At 34.5% G+C, this 21,957-nt stretch overlaps 1 protein-coding gene across 1 annotated transcript in view; it reads left to right on the top strand.

The window, feature by feature from the left end:
- CNTN5 (contactin 5) overlaps window positions 1-21,957 on the top strand; it is a 1,221,314-nt gene that overhangs the window by 1,099,634 nt on the left and 99,723 nt on the right. The window contains exon 16 of the mRNA XM_028517441.2: window positions 14,798-14,918. Within this exon, the coding sequence (XP_028373242.1) occupies window positions 14,798-14,918 (121 nt within the window). The remainder of the gene's footprint in view (window positions 1-14,797; window positions 14,919-21,957) is intronic.

Raw genomic sequence — 21,957 nt, forward strand, 5'->3', positions numbered from 1 at the left:
GAGAAGTAGAAAAGATCAGTTTAGAAAATTTGGAAGCATGATACCATTTTCTTTCATGAATAATTAATGGCTGTACAGAGTATTTATCAGTATACAACAGATGAATTCTGAATATAGCATAGTTCCACAAAGATTTATTTAGCAACTACAAGCAGCTGCTTAGGAACTGAGGATTCTGTAGTAATCAATACCACATTCTATGAAGGGTAAATGAACACACCTGAAATAACATTGCCTTTCTGAAGCTTAATTGTACAGAGGAACAGATTTATAAACTGGTATGTGGCAAGAGCAATGGTAGAAGTATGTTTAGGGAACTCAGTCCAAGTTATGCATCATCCAATCTGTAAAAGCAGAGCATACTTCTTAAACCAAACTATACCTAAGTTTGTTCTTAAAGGAGAATAAAGAATATTGCAGGCAAAGGAGGAAGATGAAGCAGAAGTAGGAAATACATCCGAGGTGGAGAATGGGCATCAGAAAAATATGAAAGATACTGAGGTTTTGTCTATTAAAACCTAATAACAGATGGTGATCTTATAATTAAAGCAAACCTAATCTATTATTATAGTAATTCTGTTTTAAAGAAAGCTTCTCATATCACCTATTAAAGTTAAGTAAATGACCATGATTATGCTTGGTTCCAATTATAGCAAGTTACATATTCCTAACAAAAGTAAAACTGCTGGACTTTTCCAAATTAAATCCAGGGATAAATTACATGTTGCTTAGGATGTGTTTTACATAAATTTACATGTTGCTTGGAGCTCACTGTGGGGTATATAAAAAAGAAATTAACTATTACAATGTTAAGATTCACTATTTAGGGTAATTAAGATATTTTTTCTGAGAAGTAATATGTGAAAATTTTTTTAGGAGGCTGCTAATTATTCTAGAGGCAGTTCTAAAAATACAACGCACTTAAGGAAAACAGGCTGAAACCAACATTTCTGCTTTCTTCCATATTTATTTCTTTATCACATTATGTATTTGTGAGAACAGCAATCATACCTGTCTTGCTAAACATTGCTTCCATCTGACATTATGCCTGGCAGGTTTTTTGCTAAATAAAGTATTTGTTTAATAATTACATAAACTAGTAGAATTTTATACTGTTATGCATAGTCACTTTCTCGTGTCCTTGCCCATGTGCTAAATCACCACAACAAAAAAAATAGTAATAAATTAACATCAATATCAGGAAAAATTGTAATGCATATTTTCCCAAAAATTAATGGTTACCTATAATGTGTATTAGTGCTATATCAGGGTAAGGAATAGAGAGAGGGTTGAGTAAAGCATGAGCTCTCTCTTCAAGAATTTTAATCTAGACAGAATTTTAAACAACTATTTAATGTGATATGTTACAGTACTGAGATATTATACTGTTGAGAGAAAAAACTCTGGAGAAAAAATTTGAATTATTAACCAAGTATATCATTAGCAAAAAGACTGTTCTTAGAATGAATGTTCAATTTAATTCAACTAAGTTCATTACTAGAGGTTATTAATCAACTAGTGTAAGGTAAGGTAATAATCTAACTGATAGCTGTTTAATTACCCTAAAATTAAACCATTTCTCAATGTACATTTTACACATCTCTAAAACCAAAATAATTAACCATTTTGAAACAAAACTAGCTAAAATAACTTAGAATGCATTAATTCTAAAGATGTAACATTGTACTAATAGTTCAAGGATTTCATATCAATAAGCCTACTAAAAAACTATAAAATACTATATTTTACCCTGTTTAATATCAATAGCTCCACAAATAAATACAGCAGAATGACAAAATTTGTTTTAAAATAGTTATTAACTATAGTATCAGCATTTCCTAAAGGCATTTCTGAAACCTTCACTTAGCTGCCATTGCCCATGATTTAAGTAGTAAGAAACACTGAAAGACTTTTGGCTTTTCCTGTGTGGGAACCTGTGACATGCTCTGCTCACTGTGCCCATCACATCAGTAATGATTCAGAACAGGGTACTGCAAAGTCCCTGGAGTTTAAAATAACTTTAGTTCATGTCAAAGATGCAAGCATTTCAATAAGAATGCTTCCATTTACCTTTAAGAATCATCAGGCAGCATAACTAAAGAATCATTTTTTTACCTTTTTTGTGTGTTTTACTGGAATTGCTGTTTCCAACCACATTTAGTCTCGTACCAAAATGCTAACTGGAACAATCCATTGTTCTGTGTTATTTTTTCACATTTTAGATGTTGAGATATAAATATCTTCAGAGTATAGGAAACTTTACAGCTTAGATTCAATGAATACCCTTTTCTTTGTGCATCATTTTTTCCTATGAATAAATATAAGAAAGGAAATGAGGATCAGTTATCTTAAATATATAGTGATGACTGTTAAACATAGATAGTCTGCATCAGTTTCTGCTGCAAAACAAACCACCCCAACACTTAGTGGCTTAAATATTTGTTTAGTTTATAATTTCATGAGTTGGCAACTTGGGCTGGACTCATCTGAATTGTATCTGTCTGTCTCAACAAGAATTACTCATGTATCGATAGTCACCTGACAGCCAACTTCAAGGACCCGTGGTTGGGCAGCAGCTGGCTAGCGGTTGAGACGACAGGGGCAAATTGGCCACATGGTTCTCATCATCCACCAGGCTAGTCCAGACTTATTCACATGATGTTTCAGGAGTCCCACATCCAAGAGCAGAAGTATCATGATCCCTTAGGCCTAGGCTCAAACTTGCGTTATGTCATTTCTGTCACATTCTATTGGTTAGAGCAAGTCATAAGGCCATACCAGGTTCAAAGGGAAGAGAAACCTCCTTTTGAGAGGAAATGAAAAGTATTATGACCTGTGCAATCTACCAGCATCAGTTCTCTGTCAAAATTGTTTTGTTTCTCTAAATTGCAAACCTCATGCCAGAATCCACAAGTTTCTCATTCAGTCATGTTTTTAATTGCTGTTAGAGTATGCTTTTAATGAAAAGTCAACTCTACAAAATTTATGACCCAATTCTATGGGTCAGTAATTTAAGCTAAGCTTGGTTGTTTTTCCACTGGTCTGTATTCGACTCATTCACACATCTGCAGGTCAGTTGTCCAGAAGGTGGCAGCTGAGATGATTTGACTCTGCTCTAAGGGGGGTCTCACCCTGCAGCAGGCTAGTCCAAGTGATGCCACATGGTTTTCACAGGGTTCCAAAATAGCACTCCCCAGTACACATCCCATTTGGGAAGCATATGCTTATTGCATGTTGGCGAAAGTGTGAGTGACCAATGCAGTCACTTAGAGTGGCACAGTGAGTATGGGAGAGCTAAACCAAAAGTGGGTCCAGGAAGGCAGGAAAAACTTTAGGGCCATTACTGCAACAACCCTACTATACAATTTAAGTAATTATCAGTGTCAACTGATCCTAAACTTTGGTTATAGTATCAATTTTAAGACTAAACTAAAGCTAAATTATGGGATATAGTGAGCATTTGGAAAAATAATCATTTGCATAACACTAAAACTCAACATGGGCAGTTCTGGCAACACAAACTATGTCAACTGCTTTGACTACATTAACTAACCACTATCTGAACTGACCCTGTTTTATTGAATTAAGTGAAAATAGTCAAAGCCATTGATCTGGTTATACAGAATCATTGTTCCATTTTATAAAATTCATGTTCTTTTTTCAAAATTTGGGGGTATTTTAATCATTTTACTTGTTAATAGAAAGTTGGAAATAGTTATAAAACATTAACAGAGAAACATTAATTTTTTACTTAAAAATTAATAAATGAATTGATTTCAGAAAAATAGCATATTCTGAAGACAGTTACATTTTCTACATTATCTATCAATCTAAATTAATTAATATTAAATGTCTCTTCCAAAAATTGGTTCTAGTGATTTCCATGCTTTGTTTATTTTGATAGGAACAAAAACACATATATATATCAGTGAACTGATGAAAATAGATTCTGGATATACTTGAAATAAACATGAAATATACTGAATATTCCATACCCAAATGAATCCATAGGTTTGTTTAGCTACATAAGCTGATTAGTTTATAATATGTGCAGTTGATGATAAACACTTACCTTTGTGTTTCTTACATGGTAGCCATATTTGTGAACTATAAATCAAAGTCAGCTTTTTATTTTCTCACAATAATGTAGGTAGATTTTTTCTATTGGTATAACTAATACAAGCTTATTGTAGATCATTTGAACATACAAAAACCAGAAAGAAAGTGAAAATCCCTTGGAATCACATTACCTAAATATAATCACCATTTGCTTTGTAATCATATTGTATGCATCTCTTCAAGCACATTACACAAGTACATACTATCATCCATGCTGCTTTTACGAGGATGCCTTTCCCCTACTTTTAAGTGTTTTAACGTCCTAAGGTATGTCCTTCTGTATTTTCTCTGTTCTTTTGTAATCCTGGGAAGATTTATATATGTACAGGAATATTTTTGTCATTATTTTTAAATATTGAAAATATTTTGCATACTTTTTCTGCATCTCATTATTCTCATTCAATAATCTTGAAAATTATTTCATGTCACCTGGTATATCTCTAACTCATTCTTCTCAATGGGTACATAGTAGTCCATGGTATAACTATGCCTCTATTTAACCATTACCCTATTAAAAATATGAACTTTGTTTTCTGTTTTGAGAGATTTATGAAAAATGCTATAGGAAACATCTCTAAATATCTGCATCCATGTGTATCAACAACTTTATTTCTGTGAGATTGATTCCCAGAAATGGGTTTCAGGATAAAAGAATAAAATCTACTTGTAATTTAAGTAGATGTTGCCAGATTTTTTTTCAGGAAATGATATAATATCAAAGTACATTACTGAGTAGCATCATTATATAGCAAAAGATTAAATGATTGGATGGGGAGGAGGTATCAAGAATTTTTGGTGTGGGCACAGCTTTGGCCCTACTTAACTGTATGACTTTCTCTGATTCATTTCATCTCGGCTCTCATCTGCAAAGTAGAGGTTAGAGTAGATGACTCCTTATGTCCCTATCTAATTAGAAAGTTCTATGATTACAAATGTTATGTTCAAAGACTAAACCCCAAGACACCCTCTAAATACGGTGTCCAATAATTGTGAAGTTATTTTAATATTTTTTAGTGAACACTAGCCATTTTTTCAAGAGAAAGCATTCATACCTCCAAAATCACATTCTTCTCTGTTAAATATTGCATAACTGCTTAATTCAGGGAAGATTTTTCAAAGTCTCATGATGTCCTTAGAATTGGAAAAATTTTTAACGCAGAAGTTCCAAACTGGAAAAATAATCTCAATCAGAATTCTTCCCTATGCATGAGAATATATTTGTATGTATAATATCTTTATTAATGATAAAATGTTCCTCTAAAGCTAAACAGAGATTTCCTCTTTAAAAGCAACAGTAATCTTATAAATGGAGCAATGTTCTTTTTTTTCTGAGTAAGAGATCAGCATCCCCTATTTTGTGTAACTAAACACACAAAAAATTCAAAAGAGTGAAAAGGTTAAAGTCTACCAATATGAAATCTTAGGAAAAAATATATATGTGCATATATGTTCATTGATGTCAGTGTCAATTCAAAGATACACTGTTTTGTTGGGTCTTGTAAATATATTTTAACATATAAGGGCTGTATTATAGAATGAGGAGAGGTAGTAGAATATGGCATCAGAGATGATTTTTCACTCTCAGGCTGAGTAAATTCTGATTTTTATAAATTAAGTACCATATTTTTCAGACTATAAGACACACCTAGATATTAGAGGAGGAAAATAGGGAAAAATTTTGAGCAAAAAATGTGATAGAATATTTAATAACATAAATAACATAATATTTCACCAATATAAATGTAAAGCTACATTCAGACAATAAGATGCACCCTCATTTTCCTCCCAATTTTTTTTGGGGGGAATGCATCTTATAGTCCAAAAATATAGTAATTAGATTTTTTCATAAAGTTGCAAAGCCTTGTTATTAATGAGTTTTCTGTGGCAAAGTGTCTTGACTCACTTTCAAAATGTAAGTTGAATTTGACAGAGTCCTTGACCTTGAACTTTTCATAGTTGCCTTTTGATTGACCTATTATTCAACTTGACCTCCTGTTTGAACTGTTCTTCTGTTTGAATCTTCATTGGAGGATTACTGTTACAGCCAACAACCTAAGCAATATTTTGAATAGTCTTTTCTGACATTGATATGTTTGAATTCCCTAAATTCTTAGTGTTTTTGATGTTGAGCAGGCTCTTCATGACTGAATGACAGTGCTTAGATGGATGGTATGACCCAAATTTTCTTCTTTATTCAGAAACTTGTTCCTAAGCATTAGTAACTATCAATTAAGCTTAGCAAAAAAAAAAAAAAAAATCAGTACTTAGTCTTGAAGCACTTGATTGATGTAATGCAGCTACTTGTTGAAGATTTCACTTGTTAAAATGTTTACTAATATTGCAAAAGGAATGTAACTACCTAAAAATTTTCAATTTTGAGAAAAAACTTCAAACAGCCAGATATTTATATAAAATTCACATTTAGAAATTCATACAAAATTAAATATTCCATTTGAAATATGTTTTTGCAAAAAGAGTAGGTATAAAAGTGTCTTTACCTTCTCGGTTATCATTTTTCTTTTCAAGTGTCTCTTAACACACTTATTTCATGGCAAACCATATCCTTTCATCTATGTGAAGAGGCTTCTATATGACAGACACTGTGCTAGCCACTGGGTGTAGCAGAGTTAAATAACAAAAATTGAACTGGAAAAATACTAAAGATCTTTTGGCTTATTGAATGATTTTTTAACTGGGCAGTATCCATTCCTCCAAATAGAAGTTCTGAAAATCTGTACAAAATGGAAGACTTTTATAGGCAAAAGGGAAGAAGGAACGGATTGTTTCCATGTTAGGTAGCCTGCCCGGGGTGGGATGGAAGTGGGTTTTGAGGCAGATGAGCTCAAGTGCTGTCCAGAAAGATTACAGTCTTGGGGAAAGCTGAATCTGTGACTGGTAGAAGTGTTAAGTCTAAGTTTGATGATTTTGGCTTAGCACAAGTGACTCCATTTGGGGCCTGTTCTCTCTTTTTTAAACAGTAGTGAACTGAGTATCATCTTTATAAGAAAGAAGTGCAAATATGGTTTTCACTCATAAAATTAAATTATAGTTAAAAATACCTTTAGGTGATATTTATCCAAGGGACACAAATGATTTTTTTATTTGTTTTATAGCTAAGATGTAATGAGAAATAATTTATTCTTCAACCCAGCAAGTTCTGAGTTGGAAGATTTCCTCTAAATTCTTTCTGAAAATTATGGTCTTTTTTTTTTAGCTTAGGTCACTCTTCTCATATAATATCTCAAACAACTAAAAGTCAGTAGTCGGCACCTTCTTTCGCTCTATATATCCCCTTAATCACATTCATTAGTTCATTAGGAACCATTTCTGTCATCCACCTTGCCACAGACAAGGGTGTTACTTTTTTTTTGCCAGTTCATAAGTCAGGTATCCCTTTCTCAGCTTTCAATTACAATCTCCTCAATGTTTTTTTTCAGCCTTCACTAACAGTTTCTCCGGGTTTTCCCCATCTTGGACTGAGGGCCTGGTTGCTGCAGGACAATGCCCTTGAAATTCTGTTGCAAAAAGAGGTTTTTACACTTTGTCATAAGTGGTAACACGCTTGGGATCTTTACTCCAGGGACATGTTTTGTTTGGTAGCAGCCCAGATTTGATGTTTCACTGAGGCCACTTCTTAGGTTACTTGACCTTGACCACTTGGTGAGATGGAGATGAGAAGTATTTTTGTTTTTAAATCCAGAATTCTGGCTTTAGATTTTCTGTACATTCTGCTGGACATATGAGTGATTCTCTCTTTTCAGCTCATCTCTCTGTATTTATACTTATACACAGCTAAAAGAAACCCATTGGCACTTTCAATTTTCTCGCTGAAAACATCCTTAGGCAAATTTAATTTATTCACTGTGGATGATGTGTTGTTCACATCATCTTTGGCGGCAGTGTAGTCAGACCTTCCTTCACGACAGAAAAGGTCACCTTTTCTCGAGTCTCCAGTAGCAGTTTTCTCACTGTTTCTCAAGCTCTTATCAATAGTTTCTTGAAGTTCCAGTCAGGATGGCAGAGTAGGTGAATTCTGCATTTACCTCCTCCAATAGCATCAAAATTACAACCGATTATAGAAAAATCATCCTTGATAACCATCTAAAGAGTAATTGAAATCAGTCTAATAACTAAGGGTATAAAGAAAAAGCCATGTTGAAACTGATAGGGGGGTGAACTGGGGTGGCCTCACGCCCACCTGTAGCAATTGAGAAAAAGAGGGGCTGTCTCAGAGGCAAGTGTCCCCCGAGGAGTGAACGGTCTCAGCTCTACACCAGGCTCCTCAGGCCACAATCAGTTCAGGGAGTAAGCCCAAATAACACCTGGCTATAAAAATCAGTGGAGATTCCATCCTTCCAAGTGAAACAGAAGGCTGCTGGAACCCAGATGTCTTCTTAAAGGACCAGTGCACAAAATCTCACTCCTAGGCACACACCTTGGGCTCCACACTAGTGAAGGGACAGCAGTTCAGGGAGTACGAGGGTCATACAGGAAGAAGGTGACCTGTGTGGCTACAGGGTGAGGCCAAGAAGGACAGCTGTCATTGTCCCTGTATTGAGCAACCCTCCCATGTGGCCAACACACACCATTCTTCCGCCTGTGTTGAAACCTCCCCCTACATAGCCAAATCTGAATCTTCATTAGCCTGGTTAACTCCAAAAGCTCCTCCCTGATGACTCCCTGAGAACCTGTCCCACCACAAAGGTCTGCAGGCCCCAGCCAGGTCGTGGCTGGCCTCTGTGTACCCTGAGACTTTTGCAGAAGTTTCTAGGACTTTACCTCCCAGCACATCCCTACAAATGTTACACCATTACACTGGGGATCAGGTTTCAATGTATGAATTTTGGAGGGACACAAACTTTCAGTCTATAGCAGAGCCCTTTTGCCTTGGTCACCTATGTGAATCTTAGATAAAGGAATGTCCATGCGCCTCTCCATTAGAGAAGAGAGAGCCAATGTATATATGATTAAACAAGAGACATCTTTCAAGAATCAGAGTACAAACATGCCACCTAACTCTGCCATCTGCTGATATGTTAAATATATTTTCTAGTCCTGCATGTGTGTTTGGGAAAGGAAAACACTAATGTGCTGCACATGGCATGTTGCCATTCATTCAGTGTTCTTCATATATCCAATATTTTTCATCTAGGAAGTAAGTATAATTTAATATTTGTATCTTTAAATATATCACACTAAAATTTTATTGTAATTGGTCCTGTATATTCTTGCTTTGAACTGCCTTTTAATGACTAATCTTCATTATAACCAAGATGGTGGACTGATATCATAAGTGATTTCTATCTATGACTTTGTGCTTATAATATTCAATGACCCAGTTTGGATGTACAGCCATCCTGAATTCTTAGAGTTGTCAACTCGTTTTTCTGCTTTCATCTATGTCATTAAGTAATACTCTTTCTACATTTTTCTTCATACTCAAAACACATTATTAGCATGCATATTAGCGAGTAAATACCAAGGTCCCAGTAGTAGGATGTTAGAATAATTTGTACCCATCTTTAGTCTTCAGTGCATCGTTGAATATTTTTTTACTTCCACTCATTTTATTGGCTAGAAGAACAATCATCTGTGTTCTAACAAATATTTTTTAAAAATTGTTAATCAACATTAAGTCTCCATCATTTAGTATATTTTGATAACATCATTTATCCGATATTTGAGATGCAACAATTACTTTTTATTTCTTTTAACTTTTTGTTGCTGTTCAAGTACAGTTGTCTCCATCCCCCCCACTATTCCTCCCCACTGTTGAGCATTTTTAATATTTCACCAAATTAGACATAACTGTTTGTGTCAGATAATATCTTGCATAGTATTTTCTTTACTCATAACAAAGTAAAGTCTTCCAATATTTTGTCTAGTATCTTCTCCACTGGCAGCAGTTAGTATTTCTATTTCTGAAGATATGCCCAATTACTTATGCACCCATGTTAATATGAGCTAATTTCTTTACAAAACATTAAAACCCATGGCATCACAAATGTAAACCCCATTGCATGAAGGCCTAAGAAAGGTTGTAAAAAGAAACAGAATGTATATATGTATATTATTCCCATATTGTAGGATACTGTAAATGAAGTATCCTCTGGGAAAAAAATACACTGTTACCAGGAAAATCTTTTAAGTACACAAGATTTTACATCAACATGAATCATATCTAATAATATATGCCTCATAGCTAATACCCAGTTTTTCATATTAGAAAAGATTTTTTAAATTGCTTCTCATTAAATTCATATACCATATTACTTTGCTTTATATAAAAGAATGGTTTATATGTCTGTTTGTTGGGGTTGGGGATGTGGGATGTGCCCTATGTGAGCCCCTGGAGAAAGTTAAACAAACCCTAAATGTGGGCATGGAAACTGCCATATCCAGCAGGCTTCTGAATGAGTCACTCACTTTGTTGTTTCAGAGACACATTCCCAAAATATTCTCAGAGTGCTTACTAAATCTTGGTGAAAAAATACTTTAAGAATAATTTATACTTCGGAAGCATTTCCCAATAGTTCACAAGGGTACATTGTTTTACTTAATTTTCCTCAATTCCTGAGAGAAACAGTGCAGCTGTCATCCAAAAAGAAAGAAAATGACTTTCCCATAGTTAGCAGATTTTGGAAGGTACTGAACTAAAGCTAGAACTCAGGTGTTCTCATTCTGAGTGCAGTGGTTTTCTATGAGAAAGAAAAGGGGAATACATGTATCTAAAGGAAAAGTAAGTTCTTAGAAAACTTACTAGGGCTATGGAAAATGTTGATATCCAGTTGTTGAAGGAATGAATACCACTTAAAGAAATATCCCTCTTGGCTAAGAGTACAATTACAGTGCCCTTTAACAGACAACATTTATCAAACACTATGAGCCAGACATACTGCTATAAGCTTTACTTGCATTATCACAATGAAGCTGTGACAGAAACTCTGAGCAATAGAGTAATTTTCCCAAGTTCAAAACTTAATAAGTGGCACAAAGAAGAAAGGAAGGAAGCCTTCATGAATCCATTAATTCAACCAGGAATCATCTGCTGTATTACTACCTAGTTCAGCCCTGGCAGTGCCCACAGTAGATTTCCAAGTGGACTCGGGGGAGACTTTCAAGAGTGCCAAGTGCTAGTTCTGAGACATGAGTAAAGTGCTATCGAAGCATAACTAAACAATGTCAGAACTAAGGAAGCCTGGGGAGTGTCCACAAAGGCTTTACCAAGGAGAAGCTTTTTGAGTCATGTCTAAGGCAAAGGAGAAAGAGCATCTGCCATAGAGCAGCAGGCTGGGTTACGGGAAGGATCCCCATGTGCAGGGAAGCCTGAGATTAGTGTTGTAGAAGCCCAGGATTCAGTTCTGGGAAGTGAAATCATGCTCTCAGGGGCCTTCTCTGTTGAAATAAGGAAATTGGACTTCATCTCAGGGCAAGAGCCAGCAAACACTTTACATAGAAAAGTTAAATGCATTTTCCATTTTTAGGGAGTCTTAACTGGTGGTATTAGGCTGGATGAGCAGGACACTTAGTCAAAGTAAAAGCCAATAAAAGAACTGGACTTGTGAAATGACAATATTGCCTGTATTATTTCGAAGTCATAGAGAAAAGTTTCCAAATCTAGCAACTGTTCTAATGAGACTATGTGGCCAGGATGTAAATGATTTAGCCATGTTGCTGGTCTCACAGGGAGTGAACACACACCCTCTTTCTTGAACTGCTTCACATATTCATTTATTCAACAAACATTTATTGAGCTCTCACTGTGTGGCATGCACTGTGCTAGATGCACAATGCTTGAAGCATTGTGTTAACCACTGGTTGTGGGGAGGTTTATTGGAAACCACATGTAACACAATTTATTCAGAAAGCCAAAGAAAGCATCAAAGAAGAGACAGGATATAAAGCAAGTGTCAGAGAAAACAAGAAAAGAGAGAGGAGAAACTCCTGAGAGGGAAAAAGTGAAAATGAGGTTTAAGCTTAAGGAAGCAAGAATCTGCTGTAAGTAACCATTTCATTAAAAATGCACTAAATTGTGAAGGTTCTCTCAGGAACTGTGTACTGTGGGCTGAGATTAAGTGTAATGGGCTCCCACATGAATTCCTCTCATTACTTCTCTTGAAAGATCAGTAAATCTACTGAAAGAGTAATTTAGGTTTAGTGTTCACAATTCATCCATTTTACTTTTAATCTTCCCTATTTAAAATTATAAAAATATAACGCAGGTATAATCTGAAAGAGAAGGGACAGGCCCAAAATGAGATGATACAATTCCTCAAATAGCTTCGGTATTGACAGATATGCAATATGCTGTAGACTTTTACTCCTGATACATGGTGATAGAGCTTCAGCTGTTTTATAGGGCATTGCACACTATTAATGCAGGAACCAAGTAAACTTTGGTGTGATTTTTAATGAAGTCTCTTCTTAACCCCATTAAGATTTTCTTTCAATATATTTCAACATAAAGAACAAAGGTTTAAGGACTCTTGTCCATGATAAAAATAAAATAATATTTTGGAAGAAAAGGATCTGGGAGATAAGACAATTATTTAACCACAGGAATATGATTTTACAAACTATTTTTCAAAAATGTGAACCTGAATAATGACTTATAATCATTACTTTCTCTGCTATTAAGTTACCACCAATTTGTGATTTTGAAAAACGAATAAGCAAGTAAAACAACAACAGCAACAAAACAAACAGAAAACGCCAGTCTCAGTCATTCAGGAGCACATGTCGGGAAATAAAGTTTTCTCTGATTTTCTAGGCCTCTCCTTGTCTGTTACATTAGACATGGAACCTATTCTGAGCCAATAATGTTCACACTGACTCCTGATTAATTTAACTGTACATCATTAGGACAATTTCTTAGAAATCCAGGGAGAAATGAGATTTTCACACCCAAGATGGGCCCATATACATAAAGTGGTAAATATGTTGAAGCTTATTTATACCTTATTAAATTATGTTGATTTGAAACTGAATTATGGCTTATCATATTTATAGTTTGCTTTTCTTTCCCCATATTAAACCAAAAGGTATTAAAGTATAAACTTTCTTTCAGACTTGAAAGAAGTGATACAAAATAAGTAGAGATGAAAAAATGAAATTTAAGAGTAGTGATTTATTCTAAAGAAATTAGCAGTGTAGGTCATTACTGAACAAATATCACATTTCTTGAAATAATTGTTATGACATTTGAATGCATTCTTACCATGAAGCCATTCTTACCATTCTTATCTTATAAATGACTAAACCAGATTGTGTTTTAACAATTATTTCATGAAAGAAATTTCAATACCCTTAGAAGTTCTTATCATAAGACTGTTAGGAAGGAAAAAATAATACCATAAATGAAGTACCACAAAAAATGGTCTAAAACATATCTACAGTTAAGTAACTCATTTAGATACTAAGGAATGAATGATAAGGGATAGAAACAGAATTTCTAGAAATTCCTCTCATTTTCATGATTTCCATGTAAGTCATTGGTCTATTTCAAAATAAATATAAACAACTAATCTCTTAAATCATCACCACAGTACTTCCCTCTAAGAATAACTATACTATTTTCTCAAGGTAATTCTACCATTCCATCAAAAATTAATGATCTCTAACCTGGGGTACTTCTCTATAACTTGCTTTAAACATTCTTTCATGTGCTCAACTACTGTTGGAGAGAAGTGAGCTCTTTGAACTTGTCATTTCGAGCCGCATGCATCTACTCCCATCCCAGTCAATTGTTTTTGACTGAAACATTGGAAACTAAAAAGCATATTGGAGTTTTGCTATGTCATTATCTGAAAAAAAAGAAAACCCTCATGAGTGACTGATTATGAATCCAGATCTTTGCATATTCACAAAAAAGGAAAGACAATACTAAGTAATGAGAAGTTTGTACCCATTATTCTAGAATATAGGTAGGTAGGTAGGATCATCACTGATCCCATGAACAGATACATCTAAAAGATACCCTCCCTGGTACTTACGGATCCCTTTAACTGCATTTGTTCTTCAACTATGTTCTATTCAGCTTGCTCCCAACAAGAATCAGATGTTTTGAGCCCTTTTTTTTCTTGTAACTGCATTAAGAGACCCATAGGCTGATGGTGGTCGTTATGGGAGAAATAAATCTTTGTTCATAAAAACACAGGGCTTTGGGATCAACGGCCTTTCACCAAAGCACTATCTTGTGCTGTTGCCCATGGTGTAGTCACAAGGGAATCATTCAATAAAGCCACACAACAGGATCCTTTGACTGCTATATTCTGATAATTAATTTTCACACATTGCTATTTCTTTCAATATGATTTTCTTGCCACAAAAGTAGGCCTGTATCTGAAGAGCAAAGCAATAATTTTGGCTCAGTAATTACTTTTCCTATCTTTGAAGATATGAATTTGTGTGCATATTTAAATATTTATTAGATATTGTAGCTGCTAAATCATTATATGAAATATTAAATGTTCAAACCCTTTATCAACAATTGTTGAAACATAGCTTCAGTGTGTTTCTTAAAATAGGGCATGTTTGATTTCTGAATTGTTGTCATATAAGTTGTAATGCCCAAAAGAGGACCTTTTGACTAAATATGAAAAATGAAAAGTTCCCCTTAAACCACCTTGAACTAGGCAGATTTGCAACATTTTAAACTGGCACTTCATCCCTCTTTCAGCAAGCATCCTCTGCAGATTTAATGATCAGGAACATCCTTCTGATGCATGCTGGGAGATATGGCTGCAGGGTACAGACCACAGCAGACAGTGTGTCAGATGAGGCAGAACTTCTTGTTAGGGGTGAGTATGCTAATAGTGCAGTCTGAAGACATGATCACCATAAATTATCATACAAAGGAATTTAAATGCATGGACTTTGAGCACATCAGTACAGTGCATTTTACTTTCAATTTTACAATATATGTCATTTTTGCTTAACTTTTGCCTTTGAAAATATTACATGGAAAACTGCTCCTTAGTAACAGACAAAACCAACAGATCCAACTTCAGGGTCCAAAACACCTTTTAGTAAAAAGTGGTTACTGAGTGTTTAATCAACTTAATGCCAAACAAAAATTTTACAGTTGAGCCACAAAGATTCTCAAACTACAGAGATGAAATTTGCCTGTGTGTATATGTGTTTTTCAAATGCAAAGCCAGTGGAGCCCTCAGGCATGTATTTTCTCCACTAACTTCTAACTTTTGCTTCCAAAAACAAGAAAACAGCATGCCTAATTTGGCAGCGTTTACATCTGTTAAGTAACTGGGGGTTTTTGAAAAGTCTGAAAGTGTCAACACAGAGTCTTTCTGTGCAGAAATGACAGTTAAGTGGTTTCTAACTATGAACCAGGCTGTCAGATTGTATTACCCTGTAAAGTTACATATTATTTGGATTAAGTAAATAACAACAATTTCTTTTAGCACATTATTTCTCAGTACGGGAAATGCAGTTCCTAGCATTTTTCTTTCTTTTTCTTTTCCTTCCTTCCTTCCTTCCTTCCTTCCTTCCTTCCTTCCTTCCTTCCTTCCTTCCTTCCTTCCTTCCTTCCTTCCTTTCTTTCTTTCTTTCTTTTCTTTCTTTAGTCTTTCTTTTCTTTCTTTCTCTTTCTTCTCTCTCCCTTCCTTCCTTCCTTTCCTCTTTCTCTTTCTTTTTCTTTTCTTTTCTTCCTTCCTTCCTTCTTTCTTTCTTTCTTTCTTTCTTTTTTTCTTTCTTTCTTTCTTTCTTTCTTTCTTTCTTTCTTTCTTTCTTTTTTCCTGTCTTCCTTTCTTTTTTTCTTCTTTCCCTTCCTTTCTTCCTGTCTTTTTTTCTTTTAGCTTTTTATTGACATACTGCACAAAGTACCTACAGAAAAATTTACAAAGTATAAGTGTACAGGTGTACAACTCAAAGAAAAATTACAAATTGAATACGCTACAAATCTACCATTCAAGACAAAAACTAGAACATACCAGAATCCCACCTAGTGCCTCTCCCTTTTTAATCTTAAATAATTACATTTTGTGTGATATGAGTATTGCATGCTAAGATGCCTTGCACAACTTCTGCAAATAAAAATTTCACATTCCATAGCATAAATTTGTATTTTAGATTATCTTGTCTTTTATTCATTTGGAGTATTTGCCAATGATAATTTTTTAAAAGAATTTACCAATATTATAAAAATCTTGAGCAGAAAATATAAGGTACATAATAAGTTCCAACATCTCTTTGTTTTAGTTGTGTGTGTCATCTCAGGCTCATTGATTTTGGGTAGTGCATCCATCACTGGTCCAAATAAAGTGTTGTTTGGAAGCAAGTGTGTGCCTGAGTGAGTGGCAGCTTGTTCATTTTGTGTGTGTTTATTTCTGTTTACAAGTTTGTTTGAACTTTTCTACAAATTAATAGCAAGAATGTGTATCTATCTGTGTTACCTATTATAAAGCATCATTTTTAAGGGCTTATCCTCTCATGATATTCCATTTAGCTAAAATTTGTCCTTTATGCCCTTTGAAGTTACAAGTCTCATGGAACTGCAAACCCCACACTGTAGTCAAATTTAGAGAAAATTGCTCCCTTCTTATGCTGCAGTCTGCTTCAGGTTATTTGTATATATTATATAGCACTTGCCTAGTAATTCAGAATGATGCTCCAAAAATTGGAGCTTTCCAAATGAATAACACAGTTCAGAGGCTGATAACAAGAAAGTAGGTATTTTTACAGGGCTGTGAGGGGCAAATTTAAGTGGCAAACTAACATTCTGCTTTGTGAGTAAAATTAAACTCAACAGGGTTTAGAACATAATTCAGGTTCAGCTTTTTCATGTTCTCCTCTTTTAGCCTTTGGCTTTTTGCCTGGGAGATGATAAAATGCATACATTTTGGAATTATACTCAAGAGCAATTTTAAACAGGTTGCTATTGTCTGAATATTCATGTACCATTCAGCTCCAACTTTTATTTGAAGTGAGTTTGATCAAGTTGCCAATTTTCTATTATATACTCGCATTACTTTTCTAAAACTAGTAAAAAATAGCTTGTATTTCTGCTTGGTTGCTCTTAGACAGATTTAAAAACTGAAGTAAGCTTTCTGGTCCTTTTTATTTTTACCATTCTTTAAAGTTAAGAACTCTTGGTAATTGAAGGAACTTGGATGCCTGCATATCGCTGTTTTTAATGTTGGCTTGTTAAATAAAACTCAAAGTAGTTTTACCGTGACATTTTTTTCTCCCACTCCTTCATTTGCTGGTTTTTAAAGTTGAGGCATTCTAATAGTACAGGCCCCACCAAACCTGAGCATTCAACATGGAGTTTTTCTAACAATGGCTAAATTCCAGTAGCAGAATTCCTAAAGCACTTTTATTTAAGCATACGTGACACAAAAATGGGAATGATGAGGACAGTTCTGGCATCCATCTTCTTGTAGAATACCATCATTGAATGGTCTAAACAGTCCACTTCCCTCAAGGTTAAGAGTGAGGAAGATTCTTGGGTGGCGCAGAATGTGTTTTGGTAACCCTGTAATTCTGTTTCAGTGGAAATTTAGAGAGCTAAAATTTATAGTCTCCTACATTGATGAAGCTACTTTTATCATCTCCCTTTCCATTAGAGATGTCTATGAAATCCTTGTGTGCATCCTACCAAATCCTGTAATTCTTTCCCCAGCCTCCCAAACACAATAGACTAGAACTCAGACATGTAGCCCTAAGACCTCACTATTGCCTATTCAGAACCTGAATATTCTTGACTAGTAATGCTCCCTGCTTCTCCCATTCACTCCTTTAATGCTATCTTTCCCTTGAATGCTTGTTTCCACTATTGCTTTTCTTTGCTTGTGAATGTCAGTGCTATTATTCACCACCTCTATTCCACCCTCACACTCCAAAAATTGAATTTTCCCATAAATAATCACCTGAAGCATAAAATTGCTTGCTCTCATATATTTAATATTCAGTGAACCAGCATTATAACAGCACCATGCATAATTTGGAGAACCATAATAGAAGTAATGAATATGTTAAAAGAAATTATTATCCTGGAATATAAAAAGAAATTAAAGCCACACCTGAACATCTGTGCACAATTTAAGTCACTTACTCAAGTGTGATATAGCAACAATAGAGAAAGTAAGACAAGAGTATGGATAGAACACTATTATATTATTCAGGGTAAAGGGGATAGATCATTAAGAGATAACCTCACTGAGGAGGATACAAAATTTGTGAAGAACTGATATTCCCAAACAATATGAGAAGTAATCAAACACATTATAAAAGACTACAAAGAAAGGAGAGTTTGTTTATTTTATTTTATTTTATTTTACAAAAATTAATGTTAGAAATATGTTTCCCAAAGTGAATATAAGGGTAGGGAACTCTCATGGTTTAAATAATAAATGTGTTTAGCTAAGCTGAAGTTACTGGGAACCAGAGCATAAGTTCTGTCAATTCTGCCCAAAGGCAAAGGAAACAATAAATATTTTACTTCTTCTTACAAGTTTTTTTTAATTCGTATTACTCTGTTTCTTAATGCAGAACAGTAGGTCAAGGAACTCTTGGGAGAGTCAAAGAAGAATCAGTAATTTCTTGGTTCCTTCTGAATGTCCTCTTCTTCCCTAAACTTGAACAATTTTCATCTTTTAAACTACAATTTCCAAGATGAATCTGCTTGTGTTAAATTAAACTTGAGAAAAGAGAATCCATCTCAGGATATAACTTTGTTGAGAGACATCCAACTGCTTTTAACCATTTGTTTCTCCTTCAATCCATTACTTCATATTCAGCCTGGAGTTCAAGCTGCCTTTCAATCTTACTATTTTGAACGTTTCATCAATTCAGTTTCATTCTTTCCAAGAAAGATTTTTCCTTGAATATTTTACCTTTAATCTCTCCCAATTTACTGTCACTTTTCATGACAGAACTAAAACTTAAAGTTTGCATGTTTTCTCAATTAAATACATCAAAAGGTATTTGTTAAAAACTTGGCTATGCATGTATTCACTGACCTGTTTATTGGACATCCACTCTGTACCAAGCACTGAGCTTAGGACTTGGTGGCTCTATATCCACTAGTCCACTGTTGTGAGAGGTGCCTTTGCAAAATGGGTGAGAAACGCCAAAAAGAAAGTTCCTGAGTAACTTTAAGTCTTGCAGGAAAAATAATGAAGCACTAAGGAGAAAACATAAGCATAGCTACAGGATTAGGTATAATACATAACTTGTGAGACCTAGCACAAAATGAAAATGCTTAGCCCTTCCTCACAGCTTGGTAAGAATCTCAAAAAGGGGCAGCAGAGCACTGATCCCAGTATGGGCACTTTCTAAGGTGCAGGCCCTCTGCCAGCCCTGCACTGCTATTAAAGCATGTAATTTCCAGTCAGGGTACATGCCTGGGTTGCAGGCCACAGCCCCCAGCAACTGCACATTGATGTTTCTCTTTCTCCCTATCTCCTTCCCTTCCCTCTCTAAAAATAAATAAAATCTTTAAAAAAATTTTTTAAAAAGCATGTATTAATACATAGGAACAAATGGACTTTGGTAAAAGGAGGGGATCCATTACAGCAGAATTGTCTAAATCACTTTTCTAATCTATAAAATTAACATATTAGAGCCTCCTCAGAAGTTTTGCCAGCTTTTTACACAAAATATCTTTTTTATTATTCAACTCCACAAGCTTATGTTTTAAAGGTTTTATTGTATTGAAGTAAATATAACTCACATCTCTATTTTAATTCTCACCAAAACCTTTTATTATCATGAGGTAGCTGGTGTTACCAAACACTAGATAATTTAATTCTAACCAACAGCAAAGAGACTGCATTGTAGCTAGGTGTGAGATGTTATGTGTTGTTTTGTTTTCAAATATCTGAAAACAACCTAAAGATACCATGATGGAAACCACTTTAGAATCTTTGATTAAATACTCTCCAGATTCTAAGCTGTAATCTTCAGTAATTTTCACTAGCAAGAAAGGAAAGTTTAAGAATTTTTTGGTTTTTGTTCTCAAATGATGCAAGTATTAATACTTTCCCAAACAAATATAAAGGGAAACTCAAGCTTAGTGAAATCCTTGAACATATTTCTAATATGTGTTTATCTGAGAATGAAAGAGGTGTTAACATGCTCCATCTTTACACCTCCCATAGCAGTAGCCTTGTGAACCATGTAGATTCCAAATTAATATAATCATCTATCTTTAGCATCTGGCCACTTAAGAAAGTTCCCAAACTTTAAAATGCACAGGTATTTAATACAAGTATCTTTTGGAAGATAGATTTTGCTTAAATTTTCTTTCCCACCTTTGATCTAATATGCCGTGACATTATACCAGGAGTTTGCACAACCTTCATATGGTGAAGTATTATCTTGAACTCAAGAGTCTCTAGTGAAAAAGTCAGTAGTCACAAAAGGTAAAGCTGGGTTTGCAAGCATGCTGGTGTTTAGGGATCAATGGACAATGACAAGATTTTTCAGTGTAATTTTAATCTTAGTTAATATTAATAGTAAATAAATAAATAATCTATGTTTTTTAGTGGAACTGAAGTCTTTAATTACTACACTTGTTTTTTACAATAGTAAAAAAAACCCTTTAAAATAGAGATACAAAATATCCTTCCTCTTAAAGAAAATCAAATCTCATTTCTGCAATGTCTTAGTAGAATCCTTTGCATCATTATAGAAATTTTATATAACTGGTATCACAAGTATTAGATAAGATTGTTTAAATAACTTATGCCAATCACCTTCTTTTCTAGCTTAGATTTCTTCTAGATTAACTAATCAATTGACACATATAAAATTTATTTTAGACACTAAACAGCAGTTTCTTTTTTTATTATGCTTTTCATATAGTTGCTTGCTAACCTGTGGAACTTTTTAACAACTAACTAAAAAATAACATCTTTTGGTCAATCATATTCATGCCTGGATTCTCTGCACCAACATTTAATTTGGCTCATTGAAGTGACAATTGACTCAGGTGACCTGACTGGCTGAAACAATTGAAAATAATAGACAGATGGTAGACCTGCTAACAAATTAATTATCATTGTATACAGACAACTGACTGATAGAGATGAAATCTCTTGTGTTTTCTTTACTCAGCAACTGCTAGAAGCCATGTTCTCTGTTATACACTACTATTTCAGTCAACTGACTCAGATATTTTGGGTTTCTTGATGGAAGCATTTTGCTATTTTGAAACAAGACTCTGAGTTCAGTTTTACATTTTGAGAAAAACTCTAGTCAGCTGGGTTTTATGTCATACATATTTTAGAGTCACAAATTGTAAGGTGATCACATTTCACTATGTATTTTTTCCACACTTAATCTATTTTTCTTATATATCCATCCTAACATAAAAATGACATTTACCACCACTACCTCACACTTATGTAAACTTGTAGACATAAGTTCTTGGTGTGGTTATGTTTTAAATGCTGATTTCATTCATTGCTTAGTGATTGCCCGCTGTAGGTGACAACAGTTCTGATGTGCTAGAGGAAGAATTGGTAAGATAGGATTGGGAATAAGTGCTTTCTAATGCCATGGAAAAGAGCTTAATTTTTATGCTAAAAATTATGGACATCCATCAAAGAATGAAAGCAGGAAAAAGATATGATTATATATGCACTTTAAGAAGTTCATTCTTAAAACTGAAGAGGGTGTTTTAATGAAGACTGAAACCCAGTGGCTTGCTAATAGACCAAATGGGAGGCCTTGGCAGTAATCCTAACAAGACAGAAGGGTTTGAAAAAAGGCAATGATAATGGAGATTGAAATGAGTGTGCATACTTAAATATATAGGGAGGATGGAGACAGAATCTATAAAACTTGTAGGCTAACTGGCTGTAAAAAAAATGAGAA

Source organism: Phyllostomus discolor, chromosome 6 (genome assembly GCF_004126475.2).
Source record: "Phyllostomus discolor isolate MPI-MPIP mPhyDis1 chromosome 6, mPhyDis1.pri.v3, whole genome shotgun sequence".
Lineage (NCBI taxonomy): Eukaryota > Metazoa > Chordata > Mammalia > Chiroptera > Phyllostomidae > Phyllostomus > Phyllostomus discolor.